The sequence below is a fragment of the Cucurbita pepo genome, chromosome LG14 (assembly GCF_002806865.2).
Source record: "Cucurbita pepo subsp. pepo cultivar mu-cu-16 chromosome LG14, ASM280686v2, whole genome shotgun sequence".
Taxonomy (NCBI): domain Eukaryota; kingdom Viridiplantae; phylum Streptophyta; class Magnoliopsida; order Cucurbitales; family Cucurbitaceae; genus Cucurbita; species Cucurbita pepo.
The window spans coordinates 1710831-1735447 of record NC_036651.1 but is presented as its reverse complement, the minus strand read 5'-3'; the positions used below and the strand labels follow the sequence as shown (position 1 = coordinate 1735447).

Below are 24617 nucleotides of genomic sequence, written 5' to 3'. Positions count from 1 at the left end.
ACAAATTATAAAAACAATAGAATCTCAAAATATAGAACAAGATAGTCTTTAATAAATATACGAGTAATCTATCTTCCCATCTAAATTTATAGAAAATATGAAAGAATGGATAAAAAGCTTATCCTAATGATAAGATCGAACATAAATTTTTAAGATTATAAAATATGACTAAGTTAGGCTCAAAGAAGTCACCTAGCTTCAATTGTATTCAATAAATTTCATAAAACAAATAACCATTAACAGCATGATTACCTGAGAATTCTATAAAATTGCTTAGACATCATCAATCTAATTACAAATTAATCAATTCCCATCAGACATAAACAGCATAATCATTTGAACATTCCATATAGACATCATCAACCTAAAAGTAATTATACTGTAAAACAAATCAATGCATTCACCTATAGAGGAGTGACTGTGTGCCAACAGCCAAAGATGAAACTTGTTGCAGGTTTTGCAGCTACAAGGCATCCCGCGCAGCGATTCTACATGTGATGATGATACCGTCAACTCGGGTCCAGTTATCTTAAAATGCTGAAAGGAGAAAAAATGACCATTTTGTTATTGGCAAGTGATAAAACCATGGTACCATAATTCGGTGTAATGTATTGTGATAGTCCAAGTCCACCATTGCTAGCAAATATTGTCTTCTTTGGGTTTTCCCTTTCGGACTTCCCTCAAAGTTTTTAAAACGTGTTTGCTAGAGAGGGGTTTCTACACCTTATAAAAAAATGTTTTGTTCTCCTCCCCAACCGATGTGGGATCTCACTCGTATTGATTTGGAGCGAGCAAAGGCTCTCTAAAACTTAGTAGAGATGGATCTAAAGCATAAGAGTCTGATAATTGAAGCTCCATTGTATAATCATTTGATTTTTGAAAATTAAGCTGGGAGATAACATTTTTAACTATTGATTTCTTTGTTTTCTTTGTTATGGTATCTACTTTTTATGGGAGTATTTAAAAATAAAGTGTCGAAACTTAAAAAGAAATAGTTCTTAAAAACTTCTTTTTTGTTTTTGAAATTTGTATTAGAATTTCAATGTTTACTTAATAAAAAGGAAGACTAGGGCAAAACAATGGTGAGAGGTGAAAAAAACCAAATGAAACGAAAAACCAATATTGCATATCAAGAAGACATAGATTGCACCTTTCGTATCCAAGCTTGGTCTGCTCTCCCTCCCAATTCCTCTAGGTTGATCTCTTTACCATGTATTAGTTTCTCGATGGACTTCATCTAGCACGGGTAAATAGATTGTACAAAAAGGTTGAGTTTATCAAGAGTTCAGAAATACAATTAAATTAAAACGAGCCACAAGGACATAAGAAGAGTTACCAGAAATTCCACATCTTTTCAAAAACTCTGTAATCTGCATATGATTAAGTCCAAAGATCACTCGTCCATACCCACAAATAAATTAGCAACAGTCTGTCATATCCAAGAAGTCAGAAAGAATTACATGCTTTGAACCCGAATAATTGTAGACAGAGAATCCCTCGACTTGGATACAAGTGTCTTATATGCAGCCGCAAGCACCGGGAAAATATCTGGAATCTGTCTTCAATTATTTATAAAGGAAATATTAGAGAACACTTGGGCACAATTCAAATCTATAACATACAAAAGGGTGGTGGGGGTGGATTTCATAAGCATATAAAATAGAACCATACAAGAGAAGCAGTGAGAAATGCAACTTCCGGTTCCAGAGTTCCAGCTTGCATCGAATCAAGAACAAATACAATGGTACCCATAAATCATAATTCAATTCAAACCACCATAACTTCCACAAACTTTTAAAATCAAACACAGACATCACTGTTCAATCACTAAATTCAAGCAATACCTCTGGCACTTCAAAAACTGAAGAAACCCCGTACCGTATTCATCAGAAACTAACAAGTTTATCCAATTAGATCGATCACATTATGCTAAAAACACAACAGTTAAATGCATTACACCGAGATCTCCCCCATTTCTTGCCTCACTTAGTTCAAGCATTTCCTCAAACAGTTCGCGGATCAACAACAACAAACATCCAGGGAGAGAAAAAAAAAGATCAAAGTATCGAATCCACATGATTTTTCAATGTTTACCAAATTTTCACCTTAAAAAATCCAGATATAACAAGAGAGATAGGGAGTACTTGGAATTGGTGACGTCTATGAAAACAGCGAGAGCTATACTGCTCCCGTCGATCTCGAACGACTTTCATGGCTACTCCGAAGACACAGAACACGCCGTAGGCTTCTTCCACATTGCGATGGAGGTACGAACCAAGATGGGAAGTCGACCATTGAGAGATTTGCTTAGGGTTCATATCTGATTGCAATTTGCGGCGGGAAGAATGATCTGAATACGTGGGTTCGAAAATACTCAAAATAATATTTTACCTTAAATAATACTTTTGGCAAAATTTATAAGAAATTACCCAAATTTTAGTTTTAATATAATTAATTAAAAATGTAATAACTATATTTAAACTTGTAAATCAACATGAATAAAATTGTAAAAATACCAAAATAGCCTCATAAGGTATACATGTAAAATTTAAATTTAATTAACGGGTTAAGTGAATATAGTTTAACAGTAATACATGAATGAACCAAGACCACGTAGCGATTACGATGATAGGATGACTAAGAATTGAGCGATTTTTTGAGAATTTTCCTAAGATACTTGTGAATGAGGATAAAACATGTTGTAAAAATTCGTGTTAGTTTGTGGGATCGGTCTTAGAAACATAAGTAAGTAGCTTCATCATGTCATAGAGAAATGTCCGAGCCATTAGGTGTTTGCCGATTGCTTCCCCGCCATAGCCACTAATATTAGTGATTCCGAGTAGACTACTCGAACAAAAGCGGCGAAGCGTGGTTTTTCTCCTTTCATGCCTGCCGGTTTTAAGAATGAGTGATTACTCTTCTCCGACCTTTATCACCCAACCGAATAGCGGACGGCTAATGTAGCACTTTTCTTCATTTCTTCGCATGTATTTGCAATAATACCTAAAAAAAAGAATGGCTAATTTGTTCTTTGCTACTTAATAGTAATAATAAAGGAATATTACAACCGAAACTCCTCTGAAGTTCATTATAATACTCGAGAGTTGTGATTTTGACTTCATGCAGTCATTACGGGTGTCAAAATACACTAAACTCAAGATTTTTGTTATCGGTAGGCTTGAACCATTACAAATGGTATCAGAGTCAGACACCGAGCGGTGTACAAGCAAGGATGCTGGGCTCCCAAGGGGGATGGATTATGAGTTCCAACATCGGTTATAAAGGGAAACAAAGCATTCCTTATAATGATGTGAACTCTACTAGACGTCTTTTAAAACCATGAGGCTAATGAAAATACGTATCGGGCTAAAGTGGACAATATCAACTAGTAGTGGGTTTGGGCGGTTACAAATGGTATCAGAGCCCAGACACTAAACGTTGTACTAGCGAGAATGCTGGGCTCCCAGAGGGGATGGATTGTGAGTTCCTACATCGGTTGTAAAGGAAAACGAAGCACAAATTGTTGATCTGACATAGAAAATTGAGCCTTGAGCACAGCAGTTTAATTTAGACCACAAACAGACAAGTTTTGTTCACAAAATGGGAGACCAAAAGGGAGACACGGCCAATTAGACAAAGTATTCAGCCATGAGGTTGCCACTCCTTATTTGCAATATCAAAGGCATTGGCATTTAGTTTATGTGGATAATCCATGTGAAGGTAACCAAGGAAGAACATGTGACAGTCAAAAGTCCACATGAAAAGGTTTGAACAACAAAAGATTCTTTGACTGTCCTTGTAGATGCCAAACTTGATTGGTTAGGTGCATACACAATTTCTGTCGGGTTTGACCAACCAAAAGGTAATGGAGGCGTGCAAAGGATTTTTTGGACTAGACCGAGATCGACCCTCGAGTACAAATGTAGAAGGGAGTTTTAAGTGTAAGTGTAATAACCTAAGTCGATCGTTAGCATATGTTGTTTGCTTTGACCCGTTACGTATTATCGTCAGCCTCACGGTTTTAAAATACGTCTACCATATAGAGGTTTTCACACCCTTATAAGGAATGTTTCGTTCTCCTCTCCAACTGATGTAGGATCTCACAATTCACCTTTCTTTGGAGCCTAGCGTTCTCGCTGATACACCGCATAGTGTCTAGCTCTGATACCATTTATAATAGCTTAAGCTCACCATTGACAGATGTTGTCCGCTTTAGTCCGTTATGTTCATTGTCAACCTCGCGGTTTTAAAACGCGTATACTATGGAAAGGTTTTTATACCCTTATAAGGAATGTTTCGTTACTCTCTCCAACCAATGTGAGATCTTACAATCCAACCCCTTTGCGGGCCAGCGTCCTCGCGGGCACACCGCCTGAGTCTAGCTTTGATGCCAATTTGTAACAGCTCAAGCTCACCGCTGATAGATATTGTCAGCTTTAGTCCGTTACATTCATTGTCAATCTCGCGGTTTTATAACGCGTCTACTAGGGAGAGGTTTTCACACCCTTGTAAGGAATGCTTTGTTCCCTTCTCTAACCGATGTGGGATCTCACCGTCCACTTCCCTTAAGAGCCCAGTGTCCTCGCTGACACACCACCCAGTGTCTAGTTCTAATACCATTTGTAACAGCCCAAGCCCACCGCTAATAAATATTGTTCGTCTTGGCCCGTTACGTATCGCCTTCAGTCTCACAACGCGTCAACTAAAGAGAGGTTTCCACACCCTTATAAGGAATGCTTCGTTCCTCTCTCCAACCGATGTGAGACCTCACAATCCACCTCCATTAGGGGCCTAACGTTCTCGCTGACACACTGCCCAGTGTCTAGCTCTAATACCATTTGTAACAGTCTAAACCCACCGCTAGCAAATATTGTCCGTTTTGACTCGTTACATATCGCCGTCAGTCTCGCGATTTTAAAACCCATCAACTCGAAAGAAGTTTTCACACCCTTGTAAGAAAGTGTCCGATGAACAAGATTCGCCTCTATATATAAACAAACCCCTCTAAGCCAATTCCCCAAGGCAAGTGAAGAACAGAGAAACCATTGAAACCAGCAAGCTTTTGAGCTTTGGAGCTTGTTCCTCCATGGATCCAAGAATCTCCTTTTCAAATGATTTTGCCGACACAAAACAGCCATTTGAGCTTGAAAACATGTACAGAGAAGCGCCTGTTTCTTCTGATTTTGAGTTCACCGTGAAGAACAGATGTATGATACCAGCAGATGAGATGTTCTTTCAGGGGAAGCTGCTGCCATTGAAGAACAGCTCAAGGAATCTCTTGGTTAAGACAACTTTAAGAGATGAGCTGAAAGTGAATGAAGATTGTCATGATGTTTCATTTCCAAAGCTCACAAAAACTTCTGCAAGCTTCTGGAAGCAGAAATTTGGGTTCAAAAGTTCTTCAGTATAAATGCTTTAGATTTGAAGAGCCACCCACAATTTTATTCTCTCTTTTATATATATATATATATACTGTTGCTGTCTTTTGTATGCATTTCTTGCTCCAAATTTTAACCCAAATAAGCCTTTGATCATGCTTGAAGCGAAGTAGGCGACGGGTATCGATGGTTTCAATGGCCACCGATCACTTTGGTGCCTTTGTTTAAAACTGTGAGATCCCACATCGAGTGGAGAGGAGAATGAAGCATTCTTCATAAGGGGGTGGAAGTCTTGGTAGACATGTTTTAAAATTGTGAGGCTGACAATGATACGTATTAGGCCAAACTAATATATTGTTAGCGATGAGCTTGGAGTGTTAGAAATGGTATTAGAGGCAGACATCGGGCGATGTGTTAACGAAAATGCTGGCCCCCAAGGGAGTGGATTGTGAGACCACCTCAATTGGAGAGGGGAACAAAACATTCCTTATAAAGGTGTGGAAACCTCTCCTTAATAGATACATTTTAAAACTGTGAGGCTTACGATGATATATAATGGGCCAAAGTGGACAATATATTGTTAGCGATGAGTTTGAGGTGTTACAAATGGTATTAGAGGCAAACAACGGGCAATGTGTTAACGAGGATGCTGGCCCCCAAGGGGGTGGATTATGAGATCCCACATCGGTTGGAGAGGGGAACGAAACATTCCTTAGAAGGGTGTGGAAACTTCTCCCTAGTAGACATGTTTTAAAACTGTAAGGCTTACGACGATATGTAATGGGCCAAAGCGGACAATATATTGTTAGCGATGAGCTTGAGGTGTTACAAATGGTATCAAAAGCAGATAACAGGCGATGTGTCAACAAAGATGCTGGCCTCCAAGGGGCCACATCGGTTGAGAAGGGAATGAAGCATTCCTTGTAAGGGTGTGAAAACCTCTCCCTATCAGACACGTTTTAAAACTGTGAGGCTTACGATGATATTAATGGGTCAAAAGGGACAATATTTGTTAGCGATGGGTTTTGGCTGTTACAAATGGTATCCGAGCCAAACACCAAGTGATGTGCCAGCGGGGATGCTGACCTCCAAGTAGGTGGATGGTGAGATCTAACATCGGTTAGAGAAGGAACAAAACATTCATTATCTCTAAAACTGAACGTGTTTTAAAACTCTGTTAAAAGTCCTAAGATAACCTAACCTAACCTAAAAAACGAACGGCTCAAATATAACAACGATCTTCGATTTTTCTGGCGGGGACACTGAAAACCATATAAAAGTGAACGCTCATATTATTGTCGAAATCTCCGAGCTACGAATTTCTGGGGAATTAGAAATCAAATTAAGAAGATTGGATTTGGAATGACGAGCAGTTTCGCGAATCAAAGAGGGTCCCGATCATGGGCCACCGATGAGGAGTTGCCAGTGTCTAGTGGGGTTCCGATTCCACCCAAGAAAAAATGGTCAAATGCGATGCCTCTGTTCATCGCTCTCGTGGTCATAGCAGAAATTATCTTTCTGGGTCGGCTTGATGTGGCGAAAAATGTAGCCATGGTCGATTCATGGGCCGATTTATTCTACCACTCGTCGTCTTCTCGTGCAATGATCGGTGGAGATGATGGTTTACATTCCCGGTTACTCGACGGCGATCGGATCTCGGAATTGAGGACTTGCGAGGAGTGGTTGGAGAAAGAAGACGCTGTAACGTATTCTAGGGACTTCCAAAAGAAGCCGATATTGGTTTCTGGTTTTGATGAGGTTTCTTTTCTTTTGTTCTTTGTTTTTTTTTAGGTTTCTGCATCATGCTTCACATATTGATTGTATAATAAAATGTCCTATTATGATGTACTGCATCAATATGTTATTAAATCTACTGTTAGGCTTTGTACTGCATCGACTTAGAAATCCATGTAATGCTAGACATCATGTATTGATATCATTTGATATGCAAAATTTCCGGTTCCATGTTCAATTTTCGATTTACAGCTTTATTTTTGCATGTATGGAGAGAGTTCCTATATTGGTTTTGTCTATTAGGATCTTAGATGTTGATACCAAGATAGTTTCGTGCCATGATGCTTGGTAGGAATTGAGCTTGAATGTGCAATTCCGAAGTATGAGTCCTTAAAAGGTCAAATTCTTCTTTAGTTCATGGCTCTGAACAAAAGAATAATAATCCAACAAGATCCTTTGATATGCTTCTTCCCTCTCATCCTTGTTAGTTACAAGAACAGGCAAACCATATCCTCATTCATTGCCATTTTGCTTATTTGGGTTTGAATGCCATTCATAAACACCCTCGGTCTCTCATGATGTTTGCCTATAGACATTGAGAATGTCCTTATTCAACTTTTTGAAGGCTCTTGCTTCTCAAGGACGACCGGTAACATTTGGAAAAGTGCCTGAAAATCCTCCTTTACCAAATGTGATAGTCAAGAAACATTAGATTTTCAAGGACAATATGAGGATGCTTTGAATGATTTTCTTAGGTATTTTAAATCGCCCAAAAAGTTATGTTTGAAGGCCTCGTGAAAGATTTTCTCCATTTTCCTGCTACTAATATACTGAAACTCGTTAATTCATGTGCAGAATTCAGAGTGACTAACTAACTATTCTCATGTCGAGATTTATTTCATGTGTACTTAAAGCTCTAAAATCCTAATTCTTATGNAAAAAAAAAAATCTAAATCCTAGTTAATTGTTCTCTATAGGGGAGGAAATCTTGTGCCGTAGGATGTGAATTTGAGGTCCATCCAAGTAAAGATTGGGATGCTGCTTTTGGTTTAAATCGTCAGAGTGGAAAGCCTTCAATTATTCGATCCATGGAATCATCTCTATATTATCCAGATAACAATATTGCCCAGGCACGACGGTGGGTAAGCACAATCTCTTTTCTTACCATTAGTTGTTTGTACAAAACTTCCCCTTTCTTAGTAACAGCAACTTTAATCTTTACTTCTAGGGTGTTTTTTTTCTTTTTATTTTTCTTTTTGTTCTTTTTTTCTGAATAGCTTTTCATTCAACACCCAGGCACTAAAATATTTGGGCATCCATGTCATGCATGATAACAAAAATCATGCATGGTTTGTTTGTTTTTCCATAGTCAATCTGAATGAGTGCTTGAAAATATTACCTAGTAGAGGAAGCTGCCAGTTTGATTACCCATGCAGGAAACAAAGGGCTTAAAAGGAACGCTGCCAGAAGGTTGTATGTTATGGATCGAGAAAATTGGGGATTTGTAAAGGTTTCATGGGCTGTTATGGGTAGTTGCTCGCAATTGGGTTATGATGCTTCATTGGAAGTTAGTTGGGAGAAGTAGTCGTCAAAGGGAGAGATGGAAAGGAGGGAGGTTAGTTAGAGAGAGAAATGTGGAAATAAGAAAACCATTCTTAGTTTCAAGGAGATGTGGGTATGGTGGAAAATGGAAATGCTGGATGGAAGAAAGATTGAGTGATGTGGAAGAGAAGTTCTAGATGGATTTTGAGGGGATGCAGAGGGCATTCAGTTCCTAGAGTTTGATACAAAAGTTAATATTGATGGAGAAAAATATCAAGATCCTCGTGGAAGGGATGGAGCAGTTGGTTTAAGAGCACAAGTTGTTAGAGAACTATAATGTAAGAAGTCTATGTGGTCCCAAATACGAGGGTCGAACTAGTGATATGCAAGAGTTTTCCCAGGAGAAGAGTGAAAGGGAAGCAAGGGCGTTGTGGTAGGAATGCATATTTGGTAGGCTCGTGTTCTGATCTATCAAGAGCATAGCGATTTAGTTGCTTTGAGGAGGCTAGGAAGCTTTAAAAGCTCAGTCATTTTGAGTGCAAAACATTGGCATGTTTCTATGCTCAACGGATGTAGAACTATCAAAGGTTAGGCGGAATTTAAGAATTACAATACAATTTCGCAGTCATGGATCATCTCAAGAAATGTGGCCATTTCATCCTTTTTTAGACATTCCTGTACAGTTCTGATTGCAGCGAGGTCTGTTCAAGAGAGCTTGTGGTTTTCCTAAAACAATTGATCACTTACGACAAGGACGGGGTACTTCTTAGTTCCCTTTGGTTGTATGTATTTAAGTTGCACGGTACATAGTTGAAAAGGGTTGGAAGTATCATCCGCAAACTGATGTCAGTTAAGGGTCATTTATTGATGTGTGGAGACAGCCTTCAATGTTCTACTTGTACTCTGCTTGGGCTAGTTTTTGGGTCAAATGGTTACTGTATATAGAGTCTTGGTACAATAATATGCAGCAATTTTTAATGCATGATATACATTGAGACACAAAAGGTTAATCGAACTTAAGCACGTAGTTTTGAAAAAGAAAAGTGAAAGGTTTTTCTTCCCTGAGGTGTGCAAGGGAAATAAAAATGTCCTATGTAATAACATGTAGTATAAAATAATAAAATTTAAAACTAAGGGCTTTTTTTATAGATTGTTCAAACTTCAAAGATACATGATTTCGGAAAACATATTTCTTTATCTGATAAAAAAAATGGATCTCTTATTTATTTTAAAAGATAATAAAATAAATGGAAACTGAGGCATGTCATGACGAGCACCTAATGACTAGGTTACCATTCTTCGACACAGTGGTTAGCAGCCCACTTTGTTATGAAACCAGTATCACACTAGTTTCATTTGCTGACCAAGTGTTTTTAGACCTTGATGCTGCTTTATGATGATCTGAAAGTTTCATTTCATCTAAGCACCACAAAAGATGGAAATTATGTGGATAAGAAACCCAAAGAGGTGGAGCCGGTTGATGGAGATTTGGGGTCTCTTGAGCTTAGGCAGACCTATCACTAAAGATTGTTTGCAGACAAATTATAAATTGGTTCCGAGGTAATTGTCTATTTTCCTGTCATTGCTAGAGTGGGTGTGGGCATGGTTGCTTTTTGTTTATGTTACTAGATGATGCTAGAATTCACATATTTTTCTTATGTCCCAACTTTAATCAATGAAAGTCAGCCGGATGATTCCTATTGCGTTGAAAGATGACTCTCAAATTTGGAAATACATTTGATTGATTTGTTAGTTTTGGGGGTTTGCAGTTTCTAACCTTGAGGCCCTAATTTAATGGCTAGGCCAAGAATTGCACAATACCTCATTGGGAGTCCTTTGATTACATATGGATTGCTACCTTTAATTTCACTTCTATGATAAGGTCAGTCAAGATTGGGTGGGGTAATGGATATAGCTAAACTGCTAGTTTGATCTGCCTAGAAGAAAAGTGCTAGAAGGTTTCAGTGTACTGTACGGTATGGGTTGAGATAATTGGAAATCTGTTATAATGGTTGGCCTGGCTGTTATAGCGTTACAGATAGTTTGTTGTTATAGGAATGTGGTGGTTAGTTGTGAGAAGCAGTCACTGTAGGGAGGGATCAGAGCTCGGAGGAGGGAGGACATGTAGTCACAACAAAAATGAGAGTTCAAGCCTCTTGTACGCTAGGGAATTAAAAGAATCACTCTCAATTCTTATTAACCTCATAATTCTCTAACGTAAAGCCCAGTCCACAGAGAGTCCAAGGAGCTATATCCTTAAGCACAGTGATCTTATCCTACTGCAGCACTCAACTGCAAAGTGGTGATGGCAGGACAACTTCTTTTTGGAGGACTGATCATTGGATCAGAGACAAGCCCTTCAGTATAAATTTCCCCCGATAATTTGCTATTGCTGAAACATAGAATGCTTACCTGAAGTTTGGGTCACAACAAATAGCTCCTGCATTTTGAACTTTTGTAGAAACCTCAAAGTAGATGAAATCACATGGTGGGCCTCTCTTTCCCAGCTAATTCCTTCTGCCATCCAACCACCACCAAGACCAGTTGGTTTAGAATCTCGATTACAAGGGCTCCTTTTCTCAAAATATGTGGTTTCCTGCCTTGTCTTAGGGAATTACACTCACTCCAAGGAACTTTACAAGAAGATCTGGAAAGATCTCTGCCCCAAATAGATCAAATTCCTTTGTGGCAGATCAGCCACTCATGCCTAAACACTTAATACAGGTTGCTAAGAAAATGACATTGGGTTATCTTTCTCCCAACTGTTGCCGTCTTTGCAAGGAAACAGGGGAGTCTCAAAGTCACATTTTTATTCATCGTTCCTTCAAGAAAAAAAGAATGTGGGCCAAAGTGTTTACAGCTCTCGGATGGAGTATTGCAGCACCAGCAGAATCCCTTGATTGGCTTCATTTGATACTGATAGATCATCCTTTCAAGTCTATAAAGAGCACCTTGTGGTCCGTCATAGTGAGGGTAGCTTTTTGGAAGATTAGAACGAAAGAAACTTAGAGGATTTTCCAAAACAGAGAAAGTTCCCGCTGGAAGTTTTAGAAGCTTCTCATTATACTGCTATGTGTTGGTGTAAAAATTTGGTTTCTTTCAATAGCTACATCTTAAATTCTCTCTTAACAAATTGAAGAAATATTTTATAATCCAGTTTTAACTTTCGTACCATTTCATTTAATGAATGAAATCGTGACCTNAAAAAAAAAAAAAAAAAAAAAAAAAAAAAAAAAAAAAAAAAGAAACCATCTAACATAGTCTTTGATGCTTTTCTAGGAATGGATATAGTATAGTAATGACCACCAGTCTCTCATCAGATGTACCTGTTGGATACTTCTCCTGGGCCGAGTATGATATCATGGCACCAGTGCAGGCTAAGACTGAGAATGCCCTTGCAGGTGCTTTCATTTCAAATTGTGATGCTCGTAACTTCCGCTTGGAAGCTCTTGTGGCTCTTGAAAAACTGAACGTCACAATCGATTCATATGGTGCTTGCCACAGAAATCGTGATGGAAGCACAGGTGCAATTTATTAAGTTTTCCTTGTGACCACAAATACATATATTGTTTTGTTCATCTGTTAAATCGCTAGGCTTTAAGGTTTAGATTTGTTTCCTTGTTGTTTGTAATCTGCTTTTGATTTTAAGTCACATAACTATCAGTTTTTCTTCCTCTATGATTAGTTCTCATCTTATTGTTTGTGATTAAGAAAGAGGAAATTTCTCATAATTCGTTGTTTCTAATTTAATTCTAGTGTTGCATTTTATGGTTTTTGCTTATCAGTCATTATTGCTGTTATGTGCTTAAATGATAATGGGGTGCTTCTAAGTTTTGCTATATTTTAAATCCTGAATGTGACAGACTTAGGAAACATGAACACCTTCGACTTAGTTTGAGGCTTTTTTTTTCTTTCTTTAATTAATTAATTTATTATTATTATTATAAAAAACAGAAACTTATATTCAACAAAAGAGCCAAGAAGGGCAGCCTAATGGCAAATGGTTGAGATTACCCTTCCCCACAAAACTGATTTGTACACCACCAAGAGGCATTGTGTTGAACCAAAATCCAAAAAAGAGTTATAAAACGGGGACTTATCTTCAGGAAACCGGTCATTCCTTCCCCATATTGCTTTGAGGCAAATGGATACACTATTTTATGATGATTTTCCACTTTGGTTCAATCTTGGTTACATCTGAAACGTGTAAAGGATGCACTTTGCGACACACTCAAGTCATACTGTTGCCGGCACTAATAAAAGAACGTGATAACTTTTCAAGCTAAAAATGTTTATATCAAGTAACTCCGATACTAATTAAGAATGTGAACCAATGAGCGCTGGGGGGAAAAGAGAGAACAAATAAGTTTCATCTGGTAAAACCTGATTGACCGGGTGTGAGATGTAGGAGATGTTTGAGTTGAAAGATTTGTTCATGAGGCTTTCATACTTGGTGGGTTATTTGGCTCATTTTGCTGTGTAATGTATGCCCTTAGAGAATATAATTTACTTTATGATATTCTGGTCATCTCATAAATACGGATCACGTGTCAGATGCTTATACTTGGTTTGTTAAACTTACAGGGGATCAGAGATTTAGATTTTCGTAATGAAAAGTTTTGTAATACACATTTTGAATTGGCTCTTTGCAGTGGACAAACTAGAGACTCTAAAGCACTACAGGTTCAGCTTGGCTTTTGAGAATTCCAACGAGGAAGATTATGTGACTGAAAAATATTTCCAATCTCTAGTTGCTGGTATGCAAATTAGATCACTTCACTGACTCTTGGATATTCTTTTTTTCCCCCTCGAATGCTTCATTCAATAATGAGGTCTTACGTGATCATATTTCTTTTATATGATTGCATATTACTTGAATTGTAGTTTACAACGATGAAGAGTGGGTTGAAAGTTATTCCCTCATGTTTTCAAATTTTATATTTCAATTTGTCTTATGGGTAGTGGATAAAAAATTATTCCACTTATCGTTCCAAAATCCAGTCTTGTATTTGAAAGCTGTGGTTTTTTTTTTTTTTTTTTTTTTTTCTTTTTCTTGTCGTTGTAGGAGCCGTTCCAGTGGTTATTGGAGCTCCAAACATTCAAGAGTTTGCTCCTTCACCTGCTTCGCTTTTGCATATCAGGAAGCTTTCAGATGTTGAGTCAGTTGCCAACTCTATGAAATACCTTGCAGCAAATCCTGAGGCATTCAACAACTCATTGAGGTGAAAATTAAATTTGTATTTGTTTGTTCATTGGACAACTTTCAGGTCTATATACTGACGTTCCATCCCAACTTTGTGCATCTGGTCTTTCCCAATTTAGGTGGAAATATGAGGGTCCATCCGACTCTTTCAAGGCACTATTGGATATGGCAGCAGTTCATTCGTCATGTCGCCTTTGCATTCATTTGGCAACTAGTATTCATGAGACAGAAGAAAAGGGTCTAGCGTTTAAAAATCGACCCTGTAAATGCACCAGAGGTCCGGAGACCGTTTATCACTTATATGTGAGGGAAAGAGGAAGGTTTGATTCAGAGTCCATTTTCTTGAGGTAATCTATATACTCTTTTCAAGATTACTGGATCACTCAGAGTTGTCTATTTTCTCTTGAACAAATTTCACCACGAAGCTAGGTGTTGCATCATCCAGCCTACGTTGATATAGCTGAAAATGCCTGTGTTAATTGGTTCAAAGATTTACTAAGTTCCTGTTTGGATTTACTTTCTAAGTGCTTCCAAACAAACCGCCTAAGTTTAAGATTGTAAGTGTGGTAGAACCCTTACCTGAACAGGGTTTGAACTATAGGTGGTAGCATGCAATGTGATTAGACTTGTTAACTCTTTAAGTTATACGAACTTAACTGGTCCAAATATTCTTCTGCCGAACAGAATGTCTAAGACCTTAGTTTGCAGGTCTAGTAATCTGACGGTTGAAGGGCTGGCGTCAGCAGTGGTTTCGAAGTTCAAATCGCTGAAGCACGAACCGATTTGGAAGCAGGAGAGGCCTAAGAGCTTAAAAGGAGGGGACGAATTAAGGTTGTATAAGATATACCCAGTTGGGTTGACACAGAGGCAAGCTTTATATACCTTCAAATTTCAGGGGGACTCTGATCTCAGAACACACGTGGAAGATAACCCGTGTGCCAAATTTGAAGCCATTTTTGTATAGTTCGAAGGTTGTTTCGTTTCTCGTTCGACTCGATTAGGCACGAGCTTCACAGACCTTGTAAATGTTCTTTTGAGATAGATACTGGCTAACACCCACTTTAGTTTAGAGAGGAATCACCGCTATATTATCTCTTCACAGGAGAACTTAATACTAAATTTTCATTTGTTTGGGTCCAAGATAATTTCATTTTTCATTTTTCTTTCTTAGAAATCACGAACATCCATAATGGTATGATATTGTCGACTTTAAGTATAAGCTCTCATGACTTTACTTTAATAGACCCGATGTATCAATGATTTATTTAGTTCTTTAAGTTTCTATGCTTTGAGTTTGTTGAATACAATAAAGTTGCATCTTATTAAAGAATTTTCAGATTTCTATACTAATACGAGCATAGTTCAATATTTAAGGTACTAACTATTTAAGGTACTAACGTTGGATCGCTTGTACAGAGCTTAAGTTATCTAAAATAATTGGTCTGAGACAGACAAAATATTGGGAGGAGACTGTGGTGAACCAGTTTCAAGCAAAAAGCTTCTACTACAATATGATCTAGATGTGCTTGATGAAGAAGCAAGGTACCTTCCATCTCCACACTGAAAAATCACATCACTTTTATGCATCTTTCTCTTGCTCATGCTCTGCCTCCCTTCATTGCCTCCATATTCTTCATCGTCAACAGCTTCTATGAGCCCTTGATGCATCGGGTCCGAACTCTCGTACAATAGACGAAGCACCTGTTTAATCGAAGGCCTCGTCCTGCCTTCTCCCTCAGTGCACCATCTCACAATTGACACCACTGTGTGAAGTTGGTCCAAATTAAAAGAACTCTTGATACTTGAATCTACTAGTTCGGATATCCTCGAATCTGAAATCATGTACGCTAGGGACACCATTCAACCAAGTTCTTCCCGTCTTGTATCGCCCGTCTGCCTGTAACTATTTCCAGAAGTAGCACGCCGTAGCTGTATATATCACTTTTCTCAGTAAGCTCTTGCGTGATAACGTACTCAGGATCCATATAACCTGAAATTCATTAGCATTGTGATATTACTAGCTTATGAAATGGTAATATCAAACCATAAGTTGAACAACTCGTCATCTCCCAAACCTGGCGTTCCCCGGATATCGGTATTAACGGGTTCAAAGAAAACCGAACCACCCTTTGAAGCGTGTGCAAGGCCAAAATCGGCAACCTGGAAGATAAGATAGGATAATAACAGGTTCAAAGAAAAGGGCAAGATTTGTCATTACAGATGAATTTTCCAAGTTACCTTAGCAACAAAGTTCTCATCCAGCAAAATGTTGCTGGACTTAATGTCTCTATGACACAGTGGGGGATCACAATAGTAGTGAAGGTACTCCTGCAGAGGACAAGTACAAGTGAAAATGGTTTTCCTTCACTAAAAAATTGCTTAGAACAGCTTTTGAAGATGGTTAAGCTATTAGTTCATTAGCTCTTGATGGGAACAGGGATATCAGCAAGCTACCAGAGCATTAGCGACATCGATGGCGATTTGGATTCTTGTCTGCCAACTTAGAGGGGTCCTGCCAGGAGCTGCACGAACGTGAGAACGTATTCATTTATACACTAATCCAAGGGAGGACGATAAAAGGAAGCTCTTTCATTTGACCTAAACACTTTGACAAAGCCTAAAGCTAGGGGTATTGTCCTCCTTGGGCTTTCCCTTCAAGATTTTAAAACACGTCGGTTAGGGAGAGGTTTCCATACCCTTTATAAGAAATGTTTCGTTCCTCCCTCCAACTAATGTGGGATCTCACAATCCACTCCCCTTGGGGGCCAGCGTTCTCGCTAGCACACCTCTCGGTGTTTGACCCTGATACCATTCGTAACAGCCCAAGCCCACCGCTAGCGAACATTGTCCTCTTTGGGCTTTCCGTTCAAAGGTTTTAAAACGCGTCTATTAGGGAGAGGTTTCCACACCCTTATAAAAAATGTCTCGTTCCCCTCTCCAACCGATGTGGAATCTCACACTTTCCAACCATATGGAACAAAAAATGACTCAAACGAAATTTCATCATGGAATCTTCTTTTCATTCCAAAAGAAAAGAACAAATGAGTACGAGTGTGTTGAAGAGACGAACATACCATGAAGATGATCCTTCAAGCTTCCATTAGCCATATACTCATACACAAGAAACCTGCCAAGGGGAAACAAAAAAGTACCCATTTCATGTTGTTGGCATATGATGTTAAATGCCTCCCCAAAAGTATAACATTTAATGAACTACCGTTCATGCTTTTCGACACAAAAGCCTCTTAAAGCAACGAGATGTCGGTGATGTAATCTCGCAAGCAGCTCGATTTCTCTGCCAAATTCATCCTCCCCCTGCTCGGAGACTTTGTTCATCCTCTTCACAGCTAACACTAAGTCTTCACTGAATTGAGCTTTATAAACAGTCCCGTATCCTCCTTGTCCAATTGTTGTACTAAAACTATCTGTTGCCTTCTTGATCTCCTTATAGCTGAACTTTTTAAACATGGAAGGTCCTGCATGGAAGTTGCTAATGCTAAGCAAAGAACTTGAAAAACGACAGGGCTAAAGATAATTCGTCGAACCTTCCTGATACTTTTTGATGGGACGAGAAGGGAAGGATCTTGAAGAGTTCGCATCCGTCTTCTCGGAATCCTTTAGCTCTCTGCTTTTCCTTCGGATCAGCACAATCAAGACAACCAGCATCATTACAGAAGCTACAGTCACTGCAATGCCAATACCTGCCACTAATGTTACATGGTAGGAATGATGTCGACGACGTTTACCATCAGAAACACCTAGCGCCAGTGGCCCGGGACTTGCAGCAGCTGATGGACTTGGGGAAATATCCAGGGTAGCCGAAGATGGAGGTGGAGCTGAAATGAGCATGAGAATTGAAATCACACTATACTCTAAGTAGGAGAAGAGGGATTTGAGAAAAAATCATATCACCACCCCCAAGATTAAGGAAACTTGAATCTGACCAACAAATATGCTGAACAAGAAAATCATGAGCAGAAAAATAGTTCCCTTCTCTCTGTGCACCATCAGCTCACCCAATATCCTCTTGAGCCCACCGCTAGCAAGCTTCCCCTCAAGGTTTTTAAAACGCGTCTGCTAGGGAAAGGTTTCCACACCCTTATAAAGAATGCTTCGTTCTCCTCTCCAACCGAGGTAGNTTTCTCTGCCAAATTCATCCTCCCCCTGCTCGGAGACTTTGTTCATCCTCTTCACAGCTAACACTAAGTCTTCACTGAATTGAGCTTTATAAACAGTCCCGTATCCTCCTTGTCCAATTGTTGTACTAAAACTATCTGTTGCCTTCTTGATCTCCTTATAGCTGAACTTTTTAAACATGGAAGGTCCTGCATGGAAGTTGCTAATGCTAAGCAAAGAACTTGAAAAACGACAGGGCTAAAGATAATTCGTCGAACCTTCCTGATACTTTTTGATGGGACGAGAAGGGAAGGATCTTGAAGAGTTCGCATCCGTCTTCTCGGAATCCTTTAGCTCTCTGCTTTTCCTTCGGATCAGCACAATCAAGACAACCAGCATCATTACAGAAGCTACAGTCACTGCAATGCCAATACCTGCCACTAATGTTACATGGTAGGAATGATGTCGACGACGTTTACCATCAGAAACACCTAGCGCCAGTGGCCCGGGACTTGCAGCAGCTGATGGACTTGGGGAAATATCCAGGGTAGCCGAAGATGGAGGTGGAGCTGAAATGAGCATGAGAATTGAAATCACACTATACTCTAAGTAGGAGAAGAGGGATTTGAGAAAAAATCATATCACCACCCCCAAGATTAAGGAAACTTGAATCTGACCAACAAATATGCTGAACAAGAAAATCATGAGCAGAAAAATAGTTCCCTTCTCTCTGTGCACCATCAGCTCACCCAATATCCTCTTGAGCCCACCGCTAGCAAGCTTCCCCTCAAGGTTTTTAAAACGCGTCTGCTAGGGAAAGGTTTCCACACCCTTATAAAGAATGCTTCGTTCTCCTCTCCAACCGAGGTAGGATCTCACAATCCACCCCCTTGAGGGCCAGCGTCCTCGCTAGCACACCAACCGATGTCTAGCTTTGATAGCATTTGTAACAACATTCTTTATAAGGGTATGAAAACCTTTCCCTAGCAAACACGTTTTAAAAAAAAAAACCTTGAGGGGAAGCTCAAAGACGACAATATCTACTAGTGGTGGGCTTGGGCTGTTACAAAGAGAATAGCCTAAACAGGGAGCGGGGCTGGTGATCTAAGGTCTAAAACTAGGTGCCAGATGGAATAGAACAACGTGCATTATGCAAATGCTAGCTATTGATCTTCAAGTGTTTGCAGTAATAAACAGCAGAAAACACATAGCCTTGCAAGGATCACCAAGCCTGTCTAGCTCTTACAAAAAGAAACTAAGCTTTCTTATATATTCCTTACCTGGAGGCCTGTTAAGACCTTGAACTCCAAAGAAGCAGCTTGCAAGATCAATCACTGAAGCAGCATCAAGTTGGCTAGCAAGTGCAACAAACGTAGCATCACGACAGGTATTCAATGTTATATTATCTTCTCTTCCAATAAGATTGCGGAGATATAAAATCCCAGCATTGATACACTTCCTACAAGCACTCTCCTCTGATAGCAGCAATCTGCAATTCTCCCCAACTTTCGTGAACTTCGGAGATTCCAGCATCTGCGTGACGGTTTCTCGGCCTCTACACGCGTAGTTTACTGGAATTTTCGTTCCAACCCCACAGAAAACCATGGCATTTCTAGGAACTCCATAGAGTTCCATGGTTTGAGATATGGATTGCAGGCAAATGTTGGTTAAGTTTGAAGAAACTCCTAGTTCACCAGTTGAATTTGCAAGCTGAGCCACAGAAACTGCAACAAATGCATTGATATAGCGGCAGCACTTCCCTCTTTCGTTGGGGTTAGAACAAATAGAAGCAACTAAAGTAAAGTTTGATCCACTCAAATCCAAGGGACAATCTGTGAAGTTTTCAGAACAATACGAAATTAGAAGCTAACCATTTGAATATAATGCTTATTTCTGCAAAATCAACATGAAATGTTCTTCATCTTAGCCCAAAAACAATGAAAGAATCAAAACCAAGCTCAGCCAAACCCACGAAAACAACCTCGGATTGTTGGGAGGAGAGTCCCACATCCGCTAATTAAGGGAATGATCATAAATGTTCTTCATGATAACCCAAAAACAATGACAGAATCAAAACCAAGCTCAGCCAAACCCATGAGAGCAACCTCCAAGTGTCGAGGATGGTTGGGAGGGGAGTTCCACGTTGGCAAATTAAGGAGTTGATCATGGGTTTATGAGTACGGAATACATCACTATTGGCATGAGACCTTCCTGGAAAACCAAAAGCAAAGCTACGAGAACTTACGCTCAAAGTGGACAATATCTTACTATTGTGGAGGTAAAAAGTATCCCAGAAGTCAATACAGATGCACATTTCAAATGGACCTTCTTCAAAGACAAACCAGACCGACAAACCCTGAATCATTCCAGAGACCTTTTCCATCGTAGATTCACCGTATTCTAAAGAACACAACGAACACGATTGTTCTCAAAAACTATCACTAGATTAGAGAAATCGACTCCAGAAAACAAATCACAGTGAAAAAAGAAAGATCAAAAGAGAGAGAGCCAGAGATGGATTGCATTTGAATAATCAAGCAAATGGGATTAAGAGACTGACCCGCCATTGTTTCAGGAAGCTGCAGCTGAAGAAATAGAAGAAACCCCATTAGAAACAAAGCTCTGCTCAGTGCGGTGGCCGCCGCCATGATCAAGACAGAGATCCACCAAGCTCTCGCCGCCGGAGCTAGCAAAGATGCCGGTGGCGACTGTTTTAGCACATTTAAGAAGCATCAAAAGGGGAGAGTGAAGAACCTCCGAGCAATGGAGTTTCAAATGTGAACGCGTTTCAAATCCGTTTCTCCCAATTTGTTATATGGTTTCTTGTTACATTTCCCACGAAATATATTAGTACCCAAAAAACCCATGTCAGTGCCACTGACAATTATAAAAGGTACCCAAAAAAAAAAACGGGATTTAAAATTTGGGTATCGAAAGAAGAAGATTACATATTGCAACTTGTGGTTTATATGAACAAATGACGTCAAAAAACGCCCACCAAACAATCTTCACAGTACATTTATTAGAAAAATACGAAGTAATTGACAAAATACGTATTATTTCTCATTAATTTATCACATTCTAACAGAAATCATCTGTTTCCATGTTCAATTATTGGATCAATCCAGGTTTAGAATGGCAATAAGAACACATTATCCTAAATGAAATCTTCCCTTTTTTTCTTTTTTTCTTTTTTTTTTGTTCTTTTTCACTTTAGTGCAAAGGAAAATCTGAAATTCTTTAATCTTAGCTGAAGAATATCTTGAAAAAGCCTACTCTTACGCTTCCAAAAAGCTTTCATTCCATAATCAAGTTCATGATTACTGAAAATTATATGAAATGATTCGTTAATTACTTCATGGTGAAGCTAAAACTCAAAACATAAACACCCTGAGAGGGATATGAAATCATTTACAAGTAGGCTGCAGCACATAAAAATGAGTCAAGAACAGTCTCATAATGTAAGGCAGAGAGAAAAGGACCACATATTCCTATATCCATTTCCTCTCCTATCTCTCCCACCTCTACTTCTCTCTCTCTCTCTCACACACACATAGAGAAAAAGACCCATTTCAGAAACCTCTCTCTCTCTCTCATAGAGAAAAAGACCAATTTCAGGAACCTCTCTCTCTCTTTCTCTGTATGTAGTATATACATAGTAGAACAGAGTAAACAAAAACCCTTTTCCCCCTTCTCTCTCTCTCTCTCTCTCTCTCTCTCTCTCTCTCTCTCTGTATGTAGTATTATACACGGTAGAACAGAGTAAACAAAAGATCTCTCTGTCTCTGTCTCTGTCTCTCTCTCTCTCTGTATGTAGTATTATACACGGTAGAACAGAGTAAACAAAAGATCTCTCTGTCTCTGTCTCTGTCTCTCTCTCTCTCTGTATGTAGTATTATACACGGTAGAACAGAGTAAACAAAAGATCTCTCTCTCTCTCTCTCTCTCTCTCTCTCTCTCTCTCTCTCTCTCTCCGTCTCTCCCTCTCTCTCTCTCTCTCTCTCTCTGTATTATACACAGTAGAAGAGAGTAAAAAAGACCCATATAAACAAAATCCCATTTTCTCACATACGCTCTTTCTCTCGCTCAATGGAATATTATAGCATTACAGAGAGAAAAATGGACTCATGTAAAGAAAATCCTCAATTAACTTTATTATAGTAAAGCAGAGAGGGAAAACAATCCATATAAGCAAAAACCCATTTCCCCCCTTCTCTGTTCTTAACAGATATTGCATTGTTCTTGTTCATGGAGCGAGCTTTGTCCATCAGAAACATAAAATGTAAAAAAAAAAAAAAAAAAAAAACAAAACAAAACAAAAACAAAAACAAGTGTAAGCAAACCATGTCGTTGGAAGTGACAGAGCGAGCATGTGAAACTATAATGGAAGTGGGTGGAAGCGACAGAGTATTCTGTAGNTTTTTTTTTTTTTTTTTTCCTTTCGCTACCTCCAAAACACTCTCTCTTCGATTTTGTGTGTTCACAGACTGTCTTTTAGTATTAACAACATAAATTAATGTATGTTTTTTTAATACTATGTTTCATGTCTTCTTTCTCTTTGTTGTTATGCTCTGTCAACGACAAAGCTTAATCACTTTGTTTAATATGCAAATACTTTGCTTCAAATTGTTCTTTCTATTGTTTATGTTTGTAATTATATACCCCTTTCTCGTGATTCTAAAATGGGTCTTGTTCAACAAGTCTCGTGTCAAACTTAGAGATGTCTATAGATAAAGGTGTGTGATGTCCCACATTTTGTATGAGTCGGGTTGAATTGTGTGATGTCCCACATTAGTTGGGAGGAGAACAAACTACCATTTAGAAGGGTGTGGAAACCTTCCCCTAGTATACGCGTTTTAAAGCTTTGAGGGGAAGCCCGAAAGGAAAAGCCTAAAGAGGACAATATCTGCTACGGCGAGTTTGGGTCGTTACAAATGGTATCAGAGCCAGACACAGGACGATGTGTGCCAGCCTTCTCGCTGTTCCCCGAAGGAGGGAAGAAACGAGGCAGTGTGCTAGTAAGGACGCTTGGCTTCAATGGGGAGGTAGAAACTTGGCCCCAGTGGGGAGGTAGAATTGGGGGCGGTCCCACATCGATTGGAGGAAGGAAAGAGTGCCAGCGAAGACACTGGGCCTGAGGTGGGTGGATTGTGATGTCCCACATTGGTTGGTTGGGAATGAGAACAAATCACCCTAAGGGTGTGGGCGTTTTAAAGCCTTGAGGGGAAGCCGAAAGGGAAAGCCCAAAGAGGACACTATCTGCTAAGGGTAGGCCGGGGTCGTTACAAGACCAATCCAAAAGTTTAAGTTAGTTGGATTGGTAACGGATCGTTAAAAAAATAAAATTTTCATCAACAGGTATCATTCTTCCTAGAACAACGTTCTCTTTCGGACCTCTCAACTAATCAATAAGTCAGTGGGATGGAGCCAAGATTGAAACATGGTTACAGTCGAGGATGGAGATGAAAATTATAATCGTCGTTTTCGACCCCATTTAACAAATGAAGAGAAATCTCTCGTATCGAAATTTTTTGAATTACAAACAAATTAATTAAATGTAAGCTACGTTTTTTTATTTATTCAATATATGTATAGAGGAAGATTCGAACGTCGATTCTTGGTCGAGATTAGTTTTAACTAATCTAATTTTTTAGGATTATCGAGCTTCTAGACATAAGTTATTTCAAACCATTTTTAAGGCCCACTAAACGAAAATGGGCCGAACTTATAAAGCCCGCTTAACAAAATTTGCATTTTATGGGCCGAACTTATAAAGCCCACTTAACAAAATTTGCATTTTATGGGCCGAACTTATAAAGCCCACTTAACAAAATTTGCATTTTATGGGCCGAACTTATAAAGCCCACTTAACAAAATTTGCATTTTATGGGCCGAACTTATAAAGCCCACTTAACAAAATTTGCATTTTATGGGCCGAACTTATAAAGCCCACTTAACAAAATTTGCATTTTATGGGCCGAACTTATAAAGCCCACTTAACAAAATTTGCATTTTATGGGCCGAACTTATAAAGCCCACTTAACAAAATTTGCATTTTATGGGCCGAACTTATAAAGCCCACTTAACAAAATTTGCATTTTATGGGCCGAACTTATAAAGCCCAGTTAACAAAATTTGCATTTTATGGGCCGAACTTATAAAGCCCACTTAACAAAATTTGCATTTTATATCCAGAATTTCTTCGGCCCATCAACTAATATCACTAATAAATATAAAACTTAAAGCTCAAAATGCCACGTGGATATTTCTAGATTTATTTATTGGGTTAACCACATTAAATAACTCCAAGTCGCTCCCAGTAGATATTGTCATCTTTAAGCTTTTTCGTAAGAGTGTCACTTTAAGATTTTAAAACGCGTCGGGAGAGGTTTCCTTTCGATGTGGGATCTCAATAAATATGAATATAACTGGTTAAACTAAACCGAAAGACAATCCAAATATCTTAGAAAGAAGAAGTTTCGTTTAGGAAACCTTTTGGTCGGAGGAAAATGAGGATAGAACAACAATCCAATGTGTTACATATTTATTTGTCAGGAGAGACGTAAACACGTGTGTTTGATTATTAAAAAAGGAATCTTATGAGCCCATAAATTCATATCTTTAAAAGGATAAAAGATCCGTAT

The 24617-nt window shown here is 38.9% G+C and overlaps 3 protein-coding genes and 1 long non-coding RNA gene across 6 annotated transcripts; 2 read left to right on the top strand and 2 right to left on the bottom strand.

Annotated features, from left to right (window-relative positions):
- Positions 1-15: 15 nt before the first annotated feature.
- Positions 16-2355, bottom strand: LOC111810165. 3 transcript variants are annotated; one of them, XR_002817373.1, is made up of 5 exons: positions 2145-2355; positions 1461-1559; positions 1337-1370; positions 1151-1237; positions 16-537 (listed from the first exon to the last, which is right to left on the bottom strand). It is a non-coding gene; the product is annotated as an uncharacterized LOC111810165 (long non-coding RNA). The 3 variants fall into 3 exon arrangements; XR_002817374.1 differs by having other exon boundaries at positions 17-537; positions 1337-1555; XR_002817372.1 differs by having other exon boundaries at positions 20-537; positions 1337-1559.
- A 2731-nt stretch (positions 2356-5086) lies between these two features.
- On the top strand, positions 5087-5410 carry LOC111810377. The gene has a single exon (XM_023697084.1). The coding sequence runs from the start codon at positions 5087-5089 to the stop codon at positions 5408-5410; it is 324 nt and encodes a 107-aa protein (XP_023552852.1).
- Positions 5411-6602: 1192 nt separating this feature from the next.
- On the top strand, positions 6603-15002 carry LOC111810161 (glycoprotein 3-alpha-L-fucosyltransferase A-like). Its single transcript, XM_023696760.1, has 7 exons — positions 6603-7136; positions 8090-8250; positions 11934-12178; positions 13307-13411; positions 13720-13876; positions 13977-14204; positions 14566-15002. Exons 1-7 carry the CDS (start codon positions 6741-6743, stop codon positions 14819-14821), a joined length of 1548 nt encoding a protein of 515 aa, XP_023552528.1. The 5' UTR covers positions 6603-6740; the 3' UTR covers positions 14822-15002.
- Positions 15003-15169: 167 nt separating this feature from the next.
- LOC111810374 (probable receptor-like protein kinase At1g49730) lies at positions 15170-20932 on the bottom strand. The gene is given in 12 exon segments (XM_023697081.1): positions 15170-15714; positions 15717-15847; positions 15933-16017; positions 16096-16185; positions 16312-16379; positions 16932-16984; positions 17075-17333; positions 17403-17750; positions 17988-18182; positions 18252-18542; positions 19254-19805; positions 20534-20932. Coding segments are annotated over 12 exon segments (2589 nt in total). The 5' UTR covers positions 20622-20932; the 3' UTR covers positions 15170-15285.
- Between the last annotated feature and the right edge of the window lie 3685 nt (positions 20933-24617).